The sequence below is a fragment of the Actinia tenebrosa genome, unplaced genomic scaffold, assembly GCF_029948245.1.
Source record: "Actinia tenebrosa isolate PJP-AT-01 unplaced genomic scaffold, QUT_ActTen_1.0 PGA_scaffold1__47_contigs__length_23844297, whole genome shotgun sequence".
Taxonomy (NCBI): Eukaryota; Metazoa; Cnidaria; class Anthozoa; order Actiniaria; family Actiniidae; genus Actinia; species Actinia tenebrosa.
The window spans coordinates 2,252,848-2,268,925 of NW_028292578.1; the positions used below are offsets into that span (position 1 = coordinate 2,252,848).

At 38.1% G+C, this 16,078-nt stretch overlaps 2 protein-coding genes across 2 annotated transcripts; both read right to left on the reverse strand.

The window, feature by feature from the left end:
• Positions 1-513: 513 nt before the first annotated feature.
• LOC116308207 (uncharacterized) lies at positions 514-4,633 on the reverse strand. Its single transcript, XM_031718588.2, has 6 exons — positions 4,339-4,633; positions 3,787-3,972; positions 3,093-3,215; positions 2,381-2,473; positions 1,981-2,108; positions 514-1,336 (listed from the first exon to the last, which is right to left on the reverse strand). The coding sequence occupies exons 1-5, from the start codon at positions 4,418-4,420 to the stop codon at positions 1,987-1,989; spliced, it is 606 nt and encodes a 201-aa protein (XP_031574448.1). The 5' UTR covers positions 4,421-4,633; the 3' UTR covers positions 514-1,336; positions 1,981-1,986.
• Positions 4,634-8,774: 4,141 nt separating this feature from the next.
• LOC116308199 (uncharacterized) lies at positions 8,775-13,433 on the reverse strand. Its single transcript, XM_031718582.2, has 6 exons — positions 13,290-13,433; positions 12,590-12,697; positions 12,072-12,194; positions 11,541-11,633; positions 10,071-10,195; positions 8,775-8,910 (listed from the first exon to the last, which is right to left on the reverse strand). Exons 1-5 carry the CDS (start codon positions 13,372-13,374, stop codon positions 10,071-10,073), a joined length of 534 nt encoding a protein of 177 aa, XP_031574442.1. The 5' UTR covers positions 13,375-13,433; the 3' UTR covers positions 8,775-8,910.
• Positions 13,434-16,078: the final 2,645 nt, after the last annotated feature.

Sequence of the window (16,078 nt, forward strand, 5' to 3'; positions counted from 1 at the left end):
AAAAAGTTTCAATGCTTTCACTATGGAAATAGTGACTCCACTCCCTGGCAGCTATGGAGCATAGTGATAATATAGGAAATCAGAATCAGAGAATAAGGGTGGTTAATAGAATTAAGATTGTTCTATCGCTTTACGCTTTCTATAGGGGTAGCGGGTGAGATAAATTAATGAATAGGACGCACACAGTGCAATTACTAGCTCACTCAAGTTTTTGAAAATCTCCATCTTTCGATCTAACCCACGGCGATGCGTAACCCCTACATCAAACACTCATCACTCTATCTTGTGAGGCCATTATCATCAGTTAGTATCAGTCAAGGTTATGAGATAATGGGGGCAAAAATCTTAGTGTTTCAAGGTTTTCAATAAGAATAGAGATTGTTAGGTCTCTACATCGATTCGTAGGTTTTTTCCCCCGAGTTCTCGGGTTTTCGTGGCTCGACAAAACCTGCAGTTAACCGCGCCCTGACTTTGATCAGCCCGAGGTCAAGCGAGTATGACTTCACTCACGACTAACTATTAATATTTTATCAATTCTCATTTTTAGCCATACAATATTATGATCACTGAGTATAAATGAGTATAAATTTGTAAATAGATAACCATATTGCCCAGAGCTCCTCAATAAATACATATGATATATCTATTGTTTGTATACAGACTTACAAAATGACCATAATGATCTTAAAACATTGTCCAGTAATATCAAAGTGGATCTACTTAAAAAAACTCTTCTTCTATCTATTAAATAAATCGTCCTTCCAACGTCGAACGGACTTTTGTTATTTTGAAGTCTCATATCGGTCTTGCTACCGGTAAAAATCACTATCTTGCGGCATCAAATATTTCTAACTCGAGTACGTATATAACTAAACTATAGGTGAGTCGGCAAGCGGATATTTAAATAGGGCTTTTTCGAGTTCCAAATTACCGCTGTGTTGCTTGATTACAGACTCATTTACTCAGGCAAAGTCTCATATCTGTGTCTAAATATTCACAAATACCAACGGTAAAGTAAAGAATGCACAACTACAACAATACGAACACTTTGAAACTCCACGGATCTTCACTGGAATGTATGAATATTCTACACAAAATCGAGGCTAGCCCTGACCCCGAGTAATAGAGAACTCAAAACTGGAATATCGTACTGAGGTTTAGACTAGACTCTTGTCTTCTTTTAAGAGGGTCATTATCTCTTAAGATTCCCTCAACCATTTTGTATTCATCCGGCCCAGCTTGCTATTCACTTTCTTTTCCAGTTGTATAGATCTAGAGATTATACTATCGCTAATACCGGCGATGGCTTCAGTGATTTACGTGGAGTGAACTTTGCCTGGAGAAAGGAAAAATGACGTTTTTATCATAAAGGAACTGTTCATTTTTTACGGGTGTGTGTGGGGGGGGGGGGGGGGTGGCAATTTAGGAAAGGAAGGGGTCATATATTTTTTTACTTACATTTCACAAAATCCCCCCTATGCCTGTATAAAATGAACCGTCCCAAAAGAAGTTAAAAATCATGAGGATGCGTATTGTATTAATTGCGAGGCCAAAAAATCCTACATACAAAGCCTGCATTCCTACTGGTCAGCATGACAAAACGGAGCGCAGGCTCTCAAGACGAGGACTCAAAATGGCGCGAAAATCTGAAAGTGAGGCTAAGAGCTAACAGGTTTTAAGAACGTTATGATATTTTCCTATTAGTCCCTCTTAGTCTCCTGCGCAGCCGCTATAAGTGTCGTCACGCAACGCTCACGACACTAATAGCGGCTGCACAGAAGACTAGTCCCTCGATAATCTTTGGGAAATGGATGCCGAATAGACATTAACAAAGTATAAAAAAGTGCAAACTGATAAGACCTTCTTTGAGATCTTAACAACTAGCCATTTAGAGTTTGGCCGCTTAAATTAAATCAAGAGAATATTCTCTTGATTAAATAGACAAGAAAGGTAGCAAAAGTTCTACCGTATTTGACTTACATTTGACTACATTGCACAACGGCCACAAGTGTTGAAGCAGTGATATCTAATAAATCTACCATTCCTGTCTTGTCTGCCACAATAATCTTTGAATTGTGGACATGTTATGCGATAAATATCAAAACAAGCTGGGGAAAAAGAAAAAAAAAGAAAAAAAAAAAACATTTTAACTACTTCATAAATATATTATTCATCAGTCATTCCTTACGGTTTGTCGCTATAGAAGTTTCTTATATCTTTTTGAAAATAGATATTTTCCAAGATGTGCGCGAGGCATTTTCGGGCAAGATCAACATGATACAGCTACAGTACGATTACTAATTTATCATATCGTTTCCCACTCATACGAAAACCTCGGCTCTATTAAACGAGAGTCATTGTATGTGTCGTAGTTACTTACGTAGACATCCTTCACCATTGATTCCTTTTGCGGGGTCGTTGTCCCAACAGCAACCAAACTTTGAGCGTTTACAAGCCACTGGTGAGCGGGCCTCTGAATGAAATTATAATGAAGACCAAAGGTTAGATCTTGAGGCTGTGCAAAATATCGAAAGTGATCTGGATTTTTTTTCAATGATGAATTGAAAACAAACCACGAGCCATACTAAGAATTGTTGCCTTCTTATTCGCTTTTCGCCATAGTATATACAAATTTAGACCACGATGAGGGTGGCACCGTGGAATTCTATATTGTGAATAGTGGTTTTTGGTCATGGTATATGAAAATATAGACCATTATGGAAATAGTACATTGTTTGCCTTCTTATTGGCTTTTGGCCATGGTATATACGAATTTTGACCACGATGACGGTGTCACCTTGGAATTCCTAATTGTGAATGGTTTTTGGTCTTGGTATATGATAATATAGTCCACTATGTAGGTCTCCCTCGCACCCGTTTTTAGCGTTGCGTGACGACCGACACTAAAAACGGATGCGAGGGAGACTATCCACTATGGGGATAACAAGGTTTTTAGCGACTTTGAGTGACAACTAGAAAATCGGTTGGCTTATAATTGGGTCCTAAACCTGTAAGGCTTTCCGTCCACCTCAGATAATCAAAGTTGGATAAATAAATAAACAAACTAAATAAATATACTGAAATATACTTACTGCACATGCCACAAGTCTTTTTACAGTAAGTTTTCATTATCTCTCTGGCTTTTTTACAGTAACCTGCTTTCTCCCATGAATCGCAAAGACCATTCTTTGATTCGCGAGGGGAGTCCTCACACACTTAAAAAAAAAACACAGAAATATATATCTTCATTACTGTTAAACAACTTTAGGTGGTCTGTTTGATGGTCGTTCGATGATTACAACGCACACCAGTCAAAAACAAGTAAACACCCTATCCCTTTCCCTACATTCATTAAATATCATTTTTTAGCTGGAATTTTGAAACTCTTCTCACTAATATAGATATATTCATCCGGTATTAAGCTTGTGATGGGGGTAAACGTTTTAAAAAATTATTGTAGCCCTCCATTTTCATTCGGAAAGAAATTCTTGACCCTCCTATTTTTTACCCTACACAAAAGTTCATTTACTGACGACCCTTTCCTCTGAAGCTCCAGCCCTGCCTCCCTCCCTTCCCTTAGCTGAAAACTTATACTCAGATCCTCATTTTGAAAAACTTGTACTAGCCCAACATACTTTTCAGCAGCGTGCAAAGTTCTTTTACTACACCATTTTTTGACATTTCGATCTAAATAGCCGTTTTGTCTATTTGTAGATTTTTTTCATTACAATTTGAAATCTTAGAAATAAAGAATTGTTTGAAGAATGATATTGAAAAGTAAAGTACCTTCAAAATCAATAGGATAGAGCGGGTAGAGTGGATGATCTTTCCAGTTGGGTCGTCGTCTGTGATGTCTTTTTCCCGCGCCTCGTTTAACCCGTGTATGTAGTGAGTCGCTTTGTGCAGTTTCACTAATGTACATCATCGCTTTTAGCAAAGCTTCTCTGTCTTTGTTTTGCTTCGCTGTGACTTCTAAAGTAATGAAAAGAATAAACATATAATTTATGATTTAATCTTAAAACTTTAACTAAGAAAAATGGAATCGTAAGAATTTAGATATATCAAAGTAGTATCACTAAAAGTTATACGAAATTTGAAAAGTTGGTTTTGAAACTTGGGGAATAAATTTTCAAAGGTCAGAGCTGAAAGGTGCTGAAACTTGTCACGTTTTTAAGTTTATGTAAAACCAATTAAATACACGATATTGAGAACAGATCGATGCCCTTTTGAAAATCTAAACTCTTAATCAGTTTATATATTTTTAAATCATCTTAATTTAAACGAGTGTACTGATTCGAATACCAGAAAGAGAGAAAGTCTTGAGGGAAACCAACTTACCGTTTGTCATTTCTTGGCAGGAAGTACCGACGATATAGAGAACCACAAACATTAGACCAACAATATCCTTAAACTTTGCCATTTTCGAACTTGCTTTACGGATTTCTTGGAATTCGAAAAGGTTGTCAACATTATCTAGACAAACCGTGAAATGCTGGTATTTTATAGACGCCACTTCCAGAGAAAATTATTCGCATACTTGAATGTGATTGGTTGGTCATGACGTCAGAGGGTGTTTTTGAAAAAAAAATTGATTTGGAGGTTATTTTGAATACACCTAAAATGAGAAGCATAGAACAACACGAAAGTCACTATTATGAATAGAAAGGTGGCCAGGATTAATCCAAAGAATTTTAAACTTGCGGACCGCATGTAGAAATGAAAGGTCACTTCCGTGGCCAATCCGAAGGGATTTAGTGATGTTTTGAAAGATGAACGACATGTTACAAAGGTTTAAGCTATGTCCCGTATCGAAAAAACGTTTATATATTGACCTATGACAAGAGCGTATTAAACCAGGCATACATTTTATAAATGTATTGTTTATATCAGTTCGTGAAATGAAAACGTAGCTGGCTTCAGAATTTGAGGAAATTTATTGTGCCAGTGAGAAGAATGAAGGAATGGCCCTTCTAATTTTCGTTTAAAAAAAAGAATAAGTGAAGTATATTTAAAGTTTTATCCTTCTTTCTATATATATATCAGTATAGATTTTTTAAAAACTATCAAATGTTTCTCTCGTACACTTCAGTTAATATACACTTTTGAACACTGTGCAGGCTTAACGGTTTAAACGATTCGAGAACTTTTGGTCTTTACTCTTATTTTTTGTTGTGGTTTATGGAAGGCTGATTTAAACCCAGTTACCATTACATATTACAAAAGGTATTGACGCCATGGCTTTATCACCAAGTACCGCTAGTTCAATATCTCAAGTACCTCTTCAAAATTCTTTCTAAAAGATTATTTTACCCTGTCCTTCAAAACTTATTAAAACGAGGTCTTTGAATTCCAGTGGTAATGACTTCTAAAGTAAACAATGAAAAGCCTCAGATCGCAGTATATTTACTAGACGAACCACACTGACAGCCCATGCTTCAATAAAGCCAACCAATTAATATATGTGGATTAAATTGAATATCTTTTTGGGAAAAAGCACCAACATTCTCAACGTTCGGCTCAACCATGAAGGACATCCCTATGCATGCTGTTAACGTTGTCTACGTAACAGCTAATTACCAATAATTAGTTTCCGGCTTTACAAAACAATTGTGGCAGAGTTCCTGTTTGTTCGGAGATTTGACCTTCGGTTTTTACTCGAAAATTCATCAGAACCTGCTCAGAAATTCATCTCATATTTTTTAAAAGAATCATTGCAACGTTTGAGAAGTTATGTTGTTGGTGTCTTGATAAATGAACCAAGTTATAGTGAATTTTGGCGGCGTATGATGTAAGTCCTCGCTATGCAGGTGTGACCGTAGACAGAGCAGAATGGTCGGACAATTAACCATGGTATGCGATCGATATTATCATAAAGATACTTGACTTGGTAAACACTGTGACTAGAAACTCATAAAGGGCTTGTGAACAGGATAGAGCTATATAATGTCTGCTTCAGGGCGGAAGCCATTTTAATGTCCTTGACTTGGTAAATACTGTATCTAGAAACTCATAAAGGGCTTGTGAACAGGATAGAGCTTCATAATGACTGCTTCAGGGCGGAAACCATTTTAATGTCCCTCCAAGCTTTTCCTTTCCTCCTGTGGCGGATTTAGGGGGGGGGGGGGGGGGGGGAGATTCATTGGGTGCAACGGGCTGGTACCTTGGATTTTTTATATTTTTTAAATAAATAAATAAAAGTATGGTACTAACTCATGAGATTTAATATCAGGAGCGCCCCTAGGCCAGTGATGTGGATCATGGGAAAAATGATGATGCAAGAGAACTTTGTTGTTGTGGCGAGATTCGCAAAAATGAACCCCCCCCCCCCCCCCTTAAGTCCTGGATCCGCCACTAACTGTCCTCTTTCACTTGTAGTTTTTTGAAATAAAATCAGTGTTCAGTCGTACTATGATCTTTTCACACCGTTTCCATTCTTGTATCTGTGTGTTTTTATGAAGAGATAACTAGCTAAAAACTAGTGTTAGCTGAATCGGTGTTTCTAATGAAACGGTAATGATAAAATGGTAAATTTTACACCGTGAAAAGATGAAAACATTTACTGACGTTTCGGACGCTAGTCTTTCGTCGTGTGTGTTTTTATGGCTCATTCTTGAAATAATTGATCTCAAAAACCATAAAAAATAACACAAAAACACTTTAAAGCACTGAAAAAATAACATTGATAATTGCACGCGATCTGTCGTTAGTCTGAGGAAGTTGACATCGTTTGTTAACACAAGATTTAGAGGATAAGTGTTATATTTATTTAGCAGGGCAAGTGTCCGTTATTATAGAAAGTTTATCTACTTCCTTTTGAAAATCACGAGAGGAAATGTATACTTCCATAGAGATTCAATAGCGTTATCCGAACAATCCAAAAAAACGCTTTTATATAACCAATCTTTCCCTGCTAACAGAGCCTAATTTCCTTTTGTTTTGGTTGAGAGAGAAAAATAGACTCTGCCGATGTAGGACGTTATTTCTGTCGCGCATGCGTGGCGTAACTTAGCAACGCTGTCATGATTTTGACCGCCGCTCTCGTCAAACAATGTTTGGCGCCACTGTGTCTTACATTTGCTCATGCGCACTACATGTAATCGGTTAAAAACCGGTTTTAAAACTGGTTTTGTTCGTCCACAATCGTGGACGGCGGTGTATCAAAGAAAACGCTCTACATCAGCAGAGTCTATTTCCTCCCCGCCTGAAAGAAGGGAGAGAAAGAGAAGAGAGACTCTGCTAGCAGGGAAAACCAATCTAGAATTAAACTATTGTTCTATCTCAGCCACTTAGCGTGACCTTTTTAAGCGTGACCTCTTTAAGATTTGCTCTTGATATCTATCCACTGTCGTCTCGATCGTCCAGTCAGGAAGAAGTGTGCCGGACATTCAATCGAGGTACCAGGAAAAAACAGTATGAGGCGCACCCAGGTAGGGTGGGTAGGCGCCAACTGAGCATATTCGTGTTTGGAAATGCGTAAAACATGTAAACAATGAGTTCATCATCGATATATCGAGTTGATACATTCTACCTAAGCTCTTTTTTTTTTTAACGAAGTCGTTCCTTCCTTCCTTTCTTCCTTCCTTCCTTCCTTCCTTCCTTCCTTCCTTTCTTTCTTGATTCTTTCATTCGTTTGTGACACATTTCTTCATTCTAACTAATTTTCATTTTATATTTCTTTTGAGGGAACAAGATATGACCGTGGTTCCGGTTGCTTCACATAAAACTGATAATGTAAAAAACCAATTGAAACAAATTATTGTGGCAAAATTTTTTTGTTATTCCTTGAAAGCCAACGCTTTTGCGGTGAACGCGACAGTGGGCGAAAACGACTCCAATAAGATTAGGCCGTACATTCCAGGCATTTTTTACTGCTATACGAAATGAAAATATAGGTTTGCCCTTTCCGGACTTAACTGATAAAATTGACGGTGATGAGCTAGGTACAGCGAAACGAAAAGTGTCACGATGCCGCCAATTCATCACGACCATTAACATAGTAGAAATTTGGAATTTTCAAACGGAATTTCCGCAACTTACATATAATAGCCGGCAAAACGTTATGTGTGTTTTCAAGCGTCTTCCCCCTAGTTGTGTGGTAGAAATAACTCCCAGTTTTAACCGGTTTAAGTTGCTTTTCAGTAGCATAGCTAAGTAAAATAAACTTGGTTCAGTATCTCAACACACAGTAGAGTGCTACCATATATTAGTGAAAATGTTAACTACCAAAATTGTACAAATTTGTGCAAAGTTTGGTAGGTCTACTGAGGTCTACTGAACTTACTAATTTGTGCAAATTAGTGGATTTTTTACGACGTTTTTTACGGATATATGGTGTGCGCACTAGCTCAAGGCCTCATATGAACCAAGTTTATTTTACTGAGTTGCAGTAAGTTCCTTGATACGCTGCCAAACCGCGGCATACCTCTAGCTGGCTGACTCGCATACCTGTTCGTACTCATCACGCACCAATTTAAAAAATCTCGTGCTCTGAAAAACGAAAACCATGCAAGCATTTAATTTATCAGACGGCCCTGCCCAGCGGGGGTCGGAATTTTGGGGCATGCTTACCAATGAGCCTTGAATGTGTTGTTTCAAACACGTGCAAAAAGAAATGAGCTGAAAACATGTCAAGGTGTGTCGGATTGATGAAGAAAAACTCGTTAAAATATTTGATGATATGCACTGAGCTCCTTGATCAACCATTAATGATCTGTCTTACAAGTCAGAGCAACCGACTGAAAAAGAGTAGTCACTTAAAGCATAATTTAAGACCCTTAGAGCGTTTGTTAGATTTTTAATGTTTGAGTCGTTATCATAACTTAACTTGTTTATATACTTTTTACAGACAATGAGTGATTGTAGTTTTATTTTTCACGAGGTATGCGATACATATCGACGTAGAGTTATTCTCTGCAACAAAATTAAAACAAAACTGAATTACGTTTCTTCAAGCGAACGAGAACTAACATCTTGCCGAGGGGGGTATATTGTGAAAAAAATCTCTACAGAAACTTATAAGGGGGGGGGGGGGGGTGGGGAGGGGGGTTGAAACGCGTAACACTATGACCATGCTCTGTAAAATTCAGATATGCAAATTAGGAGTTTTGATACCATATTTGGAATTAAGAGTTTGGTTTCAAGATGGCCGCTTCTCCAATCTCGTACCCAGAGCCCTTATTTCTTACTGCGCATGCTCGACGAAATAATTGGGGTCTGGAAAACTCCAAACCGGAAGACCCAGATTCTGGGTTTCTCGCACATGCGCATTATGACAGACTAGGTAAATTCAAAATGGCGGACGATGTTTAACGAGCATGTGAATTTGCGCTTGGAAAATTAGATTTGAAGATGGTTTTCAGTTAAATTAACTCCGAAAATATCTATCGGATGGACATCAATACAATTTCCATTACAAAACCGGCAAAACTTTGAAAAATCCTAGGGCTTTTTTGGTGTACTTAATTCGAGACGCCATCTTGTTTATTTTTCCTGTGATTTTTACTTCCGGTATCTTCCTTTGTTCTCGAGAACCAATCACAGCACAGGAAATAATGGAGTTTTCCAGAGCCCAATTATTTCGTCGAGCATGCGCAGTAAGAAATAAGGGCTCTGGGTACGAGATTGGCCGCTTCTCTCGCATGTCAAATTTCTAGCTGAATTTCCTGACTTTCAGAGGAGATTTACTAAATCTTTCAATCAAACATTTGGGATATATGTCTTTGATTAAGTTTTGAGAATTTGAAGCAAGAGGACGTGATTTACTGGAAAATTACCTCAATTTGTCAAGAAAAAAGTTGAATAAATCCCTTGTACTACGTCTGAATGCAGCTCAATTTGGTGGACGATTTAACAATAGGTTTCCAATTCTCAGGAGATTGAAATTCTTTTGTTTTGTCCTCCAAATTGAGCTGCTTTGTCGTCACATGTAAGGGTTCTATTACCAAGAAACGTACGTACAAAAGAAATGTATGGCTGTTAAAAGTTTCACCCTTTTATGAGATTCTGATCTTTATCCCTATTGATCCTAGTTTTCCCTCGACCTCAGAATGATTACAGGAAAAGATAGATACCTAATGTGCGGCACATCTTCCACAGGTATTGAAACAGTGATATCGTATGAACCGGGCGTTTTGTCCTTGTCTGGAGCAGTAATTCTTGAACTGAGGACAGGTTATTGGATATAAATCCAAACAAGCTGTATGAGAAGAAACCACAGTCAATGGTATCCTAATGGTATTCTTTTTGCCTTAAGTAGACATTTGCCATGTCGTTATACATATTACAATTCTCGTCCGATATTACGGACACCTCATAATTTTGAACATGTGCAATATCTACGGCGGAAGCGAAGAAAAAACCGTAATTAAATCTGGTTATTATGGACACCAGTGACGGTCCCGAGGGTGTCCGTTGTATGATAAAACATAACGAGAGTTGATTGTATTTCTTAGTTTATGCTCTGCCAGTAGCGTAGGTAGGGGTCGATCCAAGGAAAAGGAAGTTAGGGGTCGATCCAAGGAAAAGGAAGTTAGGGGTCGATCCCAGGAAAAGGAAGTTAGGGGTTGATCCAAGGAAGAGGAAGTCAGGGGTTGATCCAAGGAAAAGGAAGTCAGGGGTCGATCCAAGGAAAAGGAAGTTAGGGGTCGATCCAAGGAAAAGGAAGTCAGGGGTCGATCCAAGGAAAAGGAAGTTAGGGGTCGATCCAAGAAAAAGGAAGTTAGGGGTCGATCCAAGGAAAAGGAAGTCAGGGGTCGATCCAAGGAAAAGGAAGTCAGGGGTCGATCCAAGGAAAAGGAAGTTAGGGGTCGATCCAAGGAAGAGGAAGTTAGGGGTCGATCCAAGGAAGAGGAAGTTAGGGGTCGATCCAAGGAAAAGGAAGTCAGGGGTCGATCCAAGGAAAAGGAAGTCAGGGGTCGATCCAAGGAAAAGGAAGTCAGGGGTCGATCCAAGGAAGAGGAAGTTAGGGGTTGATCCAAGGAAAAGGAAGTTAGGGGTCGATCCAAGGAAAAGGAAGTAAGGGGTCGATCCAAGGAAAAGGAAGTTAGGGGTCGATCCAAGGAAAAGGAAGTTAGGGGTCGATCCAAGGAAAAGGAAGTCAGGGGTCGATCCAAGGAAAAGGAAGTAAGGGGTCGATCCAAGGAAAAGGAAGTCAGGGGTCGATCCAAGGAAAAGGAAGTTAGGGGTCGATCCAAGGAAGAGGAAGTTAGGGGTCGATCCAAGAAAAAGGAAGTTAGGGGTCGATCCAAGGAAAAGGAAGTCAGGGGTCGATCCAAGGAAAAGGAAGTCAGGGGTCGATCCAAGGAAAAGGAAGTTAGGGGTCGATCCAAGGAAGAGGAAGTTAGGGGTCGATCCAAGGAAGAGGAAGTTAGGGGTCGATCTAAGGATAGGAGGTAAGGGGGAGGGGATAAGGGTTGGGGGGGGGGGGGAGTAAGGGGGATGGGGAGGAGGCAAGAGGGTTAGGGGTAAGTAGTATGAGGTAACCGCTTTCATGGATGATTCTTAATTGTATTGTAACGTAATCGATTGGTTATTTTACTTACGTGGGCATCCCTCTTTGTTTGGTCCAAAGGCTATGCTATTGTCCCAGCAGCAACCAAATGGCGAGTTATAGCATGCTGGTGCTGCTAAAGCCTCTGTACAATGAAAGTAATGTGGATTAGTGGGAAAAGTATTCATACCCAACCTTGCACGGAGGAGAGGTCCCTGGGAACGAGCTTGATTAATACCGTTATCATCAGTATACAGTATTCTACTTCATGCGCAAAGAAAATTTGTCGTGCATGTAGTGGTCATCCGCGATATTACGCGAAAAATTGTACGATTTCTTGCCTCTCGAACTTATGAAGTTGGTCACCAAAACCCAATAAAGCTGTAACCCCCAAAAGGGGTTTATCTACTTATTTTCAAGAAAATGAAGGGCGCAAGCTAAAATGTTTAAAACCTAAACCCTTGCAGCGGTCTTCTCATTAGTAGCAAAGATGGCGTCTATTTCGTAGCCGTAAAACAGCCCCAAGATGCACCGCAACGTCAACTCGACCCAGTTTTTCCTCAACCTCTGAAATCATACTTACTGCACATGCCACAAGTAAGAGGACAAAACTTCTTCATCATGGTTTTCATTGTTTTGCAATAACCTTTGCTTTCCCAATCCTTACAAAGTCCGTATTTCTTCTCGCGCTCGGCGTCTTTACAAACTGAGTAGAAATGCGAATTAAATTAGACAAAGCAAACGAGTTTATGAACAGTTTTTCTGGGGAGGGAGAAAAGAAAATAGATATGGATAGGAGATTCCTTCTTCTGTACCCCTCTCTTCGAGGAAAATAAATCAAGAGTAAGGTAGCAATCACTCGTGCCTTCCACCTTGTGGTCTCTGGTTAGATTACTGGAATTTGCTTCACATGTAGGTTGAGTCTGTTGCGTCTCTCCCTGGAGGTGTTCTCCTATTATCCTCCCTACCTAATAGGTGATTCAATTAGATCTGTGAGTTAACCGTGCCCTGACTTGGAACCAGCCCAGTAGTTGCTTCAAGGTACGTTACTGATAAAATTTGAAGGATTCGAGAGACTTCTCGCAGGCAATCTTTCCTTACCGGGAAAATCTATTGGGTAAAGAGGAAACAAAGGATGGTTTTTCCAGTCTTTCGCTGGATCCATTTGTAAACCTGACGACATCATTGACTGTAAGGTCAATTCCTTTTCTAAAAAATAAAAATAAAAATAAAAAAATAAAAAAATAAAAAAAAAGAAGAAGAAATTCAAGTTGATCTTCTATCAATCTATCATATGACAACTATTTCGAAAAACGTTGTCGGTACAAGATCTCAAATGGGCGATATGAGACTAGAAATAATGTTTGGGATTTTATGTTTTCTAAAAATACAAAAATCACATTTCTAACTCAAAGCCCACCCCCATATTCCAATCTAAAAGGAAACAATACGTTGTTTGGCCCAGTGCGCGTCCACACGGGAATCCGAAAACACTCGTCTTTACTGAGTCTTGGGGGAAGAGTGGGACTGCTCGCAGTCTTCGTGTTACTCGATTTAGATTTCAGATTTCACATTTCTAACCGATAGCGCGTTTCTTGAAGTATGTGTATACACAACACATACTTTTGTCCAAATTGGGATCGTAACACAAGTGCGCTAGAAACCCAGAAATTGGTTTCAATCGGTGCAAAACATTTTTTTATTTCGGAAATAAATATCAAATATGAAAGAAGTCACTACTTTCATTAAGAAGAAGTATGAATTCTTCATGAATTTCATGATATTTTTGCGTATAACTTACCGTCAGTCAACGTTTCGCTTGAAGTTAAATGAAAAGCAGCCAAAGCAATAGAAAAAAACAACATTATTCCCTTTGTTCCAGCCATCTTTTCTTGTTGAGATGTCAGTGTCGGCTCAGTAAACTTATTCTTAATTAGCAGCGAAGGAGAAACGTCCGCAAACTTTATAGGAAAAACAGACCGAAAGAATTTCGTTCTGATTGGCTACCAACGGTTCTAACCGCATTCTACTTGGTTGACAAACATGCAAAGCTGCCACATCGTGCGGGGTTTTGGCGGGAATATGGCTTTATTAAGATCAATCTCCTTGAATCAATGCGGTCATTGATTCACATTACAAAACTCGCGAACTTAAACGCCACTTTTTACATTAGCTATCAATTGAAAACCAACTTTAATGATGCTAAATACATTGACTTAATTCACACTTACTAGCAATTGATAACCTGATTTGATAACGGTAAGTTACGAATGGCGGGAAAATGACCTACGACAAATCGGCAAGAAAAAAATTAGCCGCGGTAATTCTAGTCTCATACAAGGAATGACGACACTAATAGCGGCTGTGTAGGAGACTACGGTCCATCTCGTAATGCATTAAGCCACAAGTGGGTGTTTTTGTGCTTTGGGGTGTAAAACAATATTATTGATTTTAAATACGAAATGTAGCTTGAAATTGGTCCTTTTTAAAAACCAAATTCGACAAAAAAAATCCGGATTTTTCTAGCTTATTCAACTAAGCTGTTTCGTGGGATGTTTGATGATAACGATGCTACATTACGATGTTATTTCAAAACAAGAGTATATTTTCATAAACATACTTTGTTATTATTGAAGTGAAGAACACGATACATAGCGCACCTGTTGCAAGACTACCGAACCTTTACGATTACTATATGGCGTTAGGCCATTCCTTAAGTATTACTTCTTTCTTTGGACGGTGGGGATTGGCTTAGACGGAAGACGCAAAAATCCTATAGCATTTTCATAAGCTTTGAAATGTAAAAACGGCGGATAATAAATTGAAAACAAAATAAAATAAAATTAGAGAAAGTTAAACATTAAATTAAAAATATTAGTAAAAAATAAATTTACAAAAAAATAAAGTTGTTTACAAAAAAAAAAAAAAAAAGCGTGAGTATTTGTTCACTGACCCTAAAAATAACTTAATCTGTGTCAATTGTAACGTCATATATCGGGCTTTTAATAAAACGCCCCCTACATTATGTGATCCCGAAGCGAGAAAATACTCTAACCACAAGTCTATCGTTGACTTTTTGAGGTTTTATGAAAAATTAGCTGGAAAAAATATCAATTTACTGTACTATCCCAAAGTTATTCAATCTAGAGCAATTTTACAAACTCAGCTTCATCAAATTCTACCGTAATGTAGCAGATTCAGGGGTTTTTGATGATGTGTGTGATAAAAAAAAGTCTTTATGTTTCTTAAGACGAAGATTATTAAGAGTTTTTTAAAACTTTGATGGCAATAATATTGATTCTGATGGTTTGGTGACACGTTAATAACATTTTGTGGTGATTTTAGTGCACAGATTCCCCCATTCTACCATCAAACTCCCTCTCTTTTCTTATTTCCTTTCTTCAATTTTTCCCTTTTGCATTTACTAAATATTTCTTACTTTCTCTCTTTTTTGTGAATGAGGTATATTGTCTTCTCTGGATTTTTTTATGGTTTTACCCTTCACAGCCCCTTTCTTTTTTTTATACAAAAAAGTTCTAAATTTAACTGAATGATATTCAATTTATCTTCTCTATCCTATTTACATACTTTAATCAAGTTTTGTAAATTATTTCACTCAACCACTTATGATGTCATTTGGTCAAACATATTCATCCCCATCTGCCTTCAAGGAAGTCTTTTAAACACCCACAGTGCACAAGATGGCAGTTATTAAAACTAATTGAATTAAAGTAATTATCAAATTACTTCAAATTGATATATCCAAAATAACAGCCTTAACATCTGTTATTAATGGTTAAATATATCTTGATTACAAAATAGATGAAATCAAAGGCACAATTTGATTGGTTGACTAGAGGAAGTATGACGCACATTACCACTGACTGGACTAAATTTAATGGCTATGAAGATGATGAATCAGGACAAAATATAAAGTGTGTGCACTAGTGTGTATTGCGGTAGACAAAAACTAACTTTGACTGGGGTAAAAATAATGGCTGTGAAATGTTGAGGCAAGATGACCGACCACATCAGACTAATCGATATCTGACCAGTTAATGTGACATGCCAAGAGGACTGCTTTCCATTTGATCAAAGTGATCACTTTAAGACTTGTTTCAGTGATCACAGTGATCGCAGAGATCCTAGCAATCATAATGCTTCCATACAATCACTGCGATCAAGCTGCAATTCGTGAAATCCCACAAACATTAACACGAAAATGGACATACTTTGATCTTATTTCTTGTAATTAAAGGTTTAAAAGAATGACTTTTGAAAGAAATGAGGAATTTCTTACTCTTATTGGCCTGTTATTACCAAAAAACATGCAGAACACGTACAAATTCCAATTGCCAATCACTGCAATTCTCAGAGAATGGTTTCCATTTGAATACTGAAATCTCGGCGATTGCAAACTCCACAATTGCATATGCCATAATTGCGATTGCAACAATAATTTATTGCCATTGCCACAATTGCTGTGATCACCAGCAATTGCTGAAGATGTGTTTTAAAATGAAACACATGAATCTCTAAACATGTTTTAGGGCAATTGCAACAATCTGAAGAGTTTGGCCAGGCAAGTGC

Excerpts from the sequence above, each read along its gene's own strand:
- LOC116308199 (XM_031718582.2), bottom strand. The coding sequence starts at position 13,374 with ATGGCTGGAACAAAGGGAATAATGTTGTTTTTTTCTATTGCTTTGGCT. Across the intron at positions 12,698-13,289 it reads AAGCGAAACGTTGACTGACG|AAAAGGAATTGACCTTACAG; the intron begins GTAAGTTATACG and ends TTTATTTTTTAG. Across the intron at positions 11,634-12,071 it reads TCTTACTTGTGGCATGTGCA|AGGCTTTAGCAGCACCAGCA; the intron begins GTAAGTATGATT and ends TTCATTGTACAG.
- LOC116308207 (XM_031718588.2), bottom strand. The coding sequence starts at position 4,420 with ATGGCAAAGTTTAAGGATATTGTTGGTCTAATGTTTGTGGTTCTCTAT. Across the intron at positions 3,973-4,338 it reads CTGCCAAGAAATGACAAACG|AAGTCACAGCGAAGCAAAAC; the intron begins GTAAGTTGGTTT and ends TCATTACTTTAG. Across the intron at positions 3,216-3,786 it reads CTATCCTATTGATTTTGAAG|TGTGTGAGGACTCCCCTCGC; the intron begins GTACTTTACTTT and ends TTTTTTTTTAAG.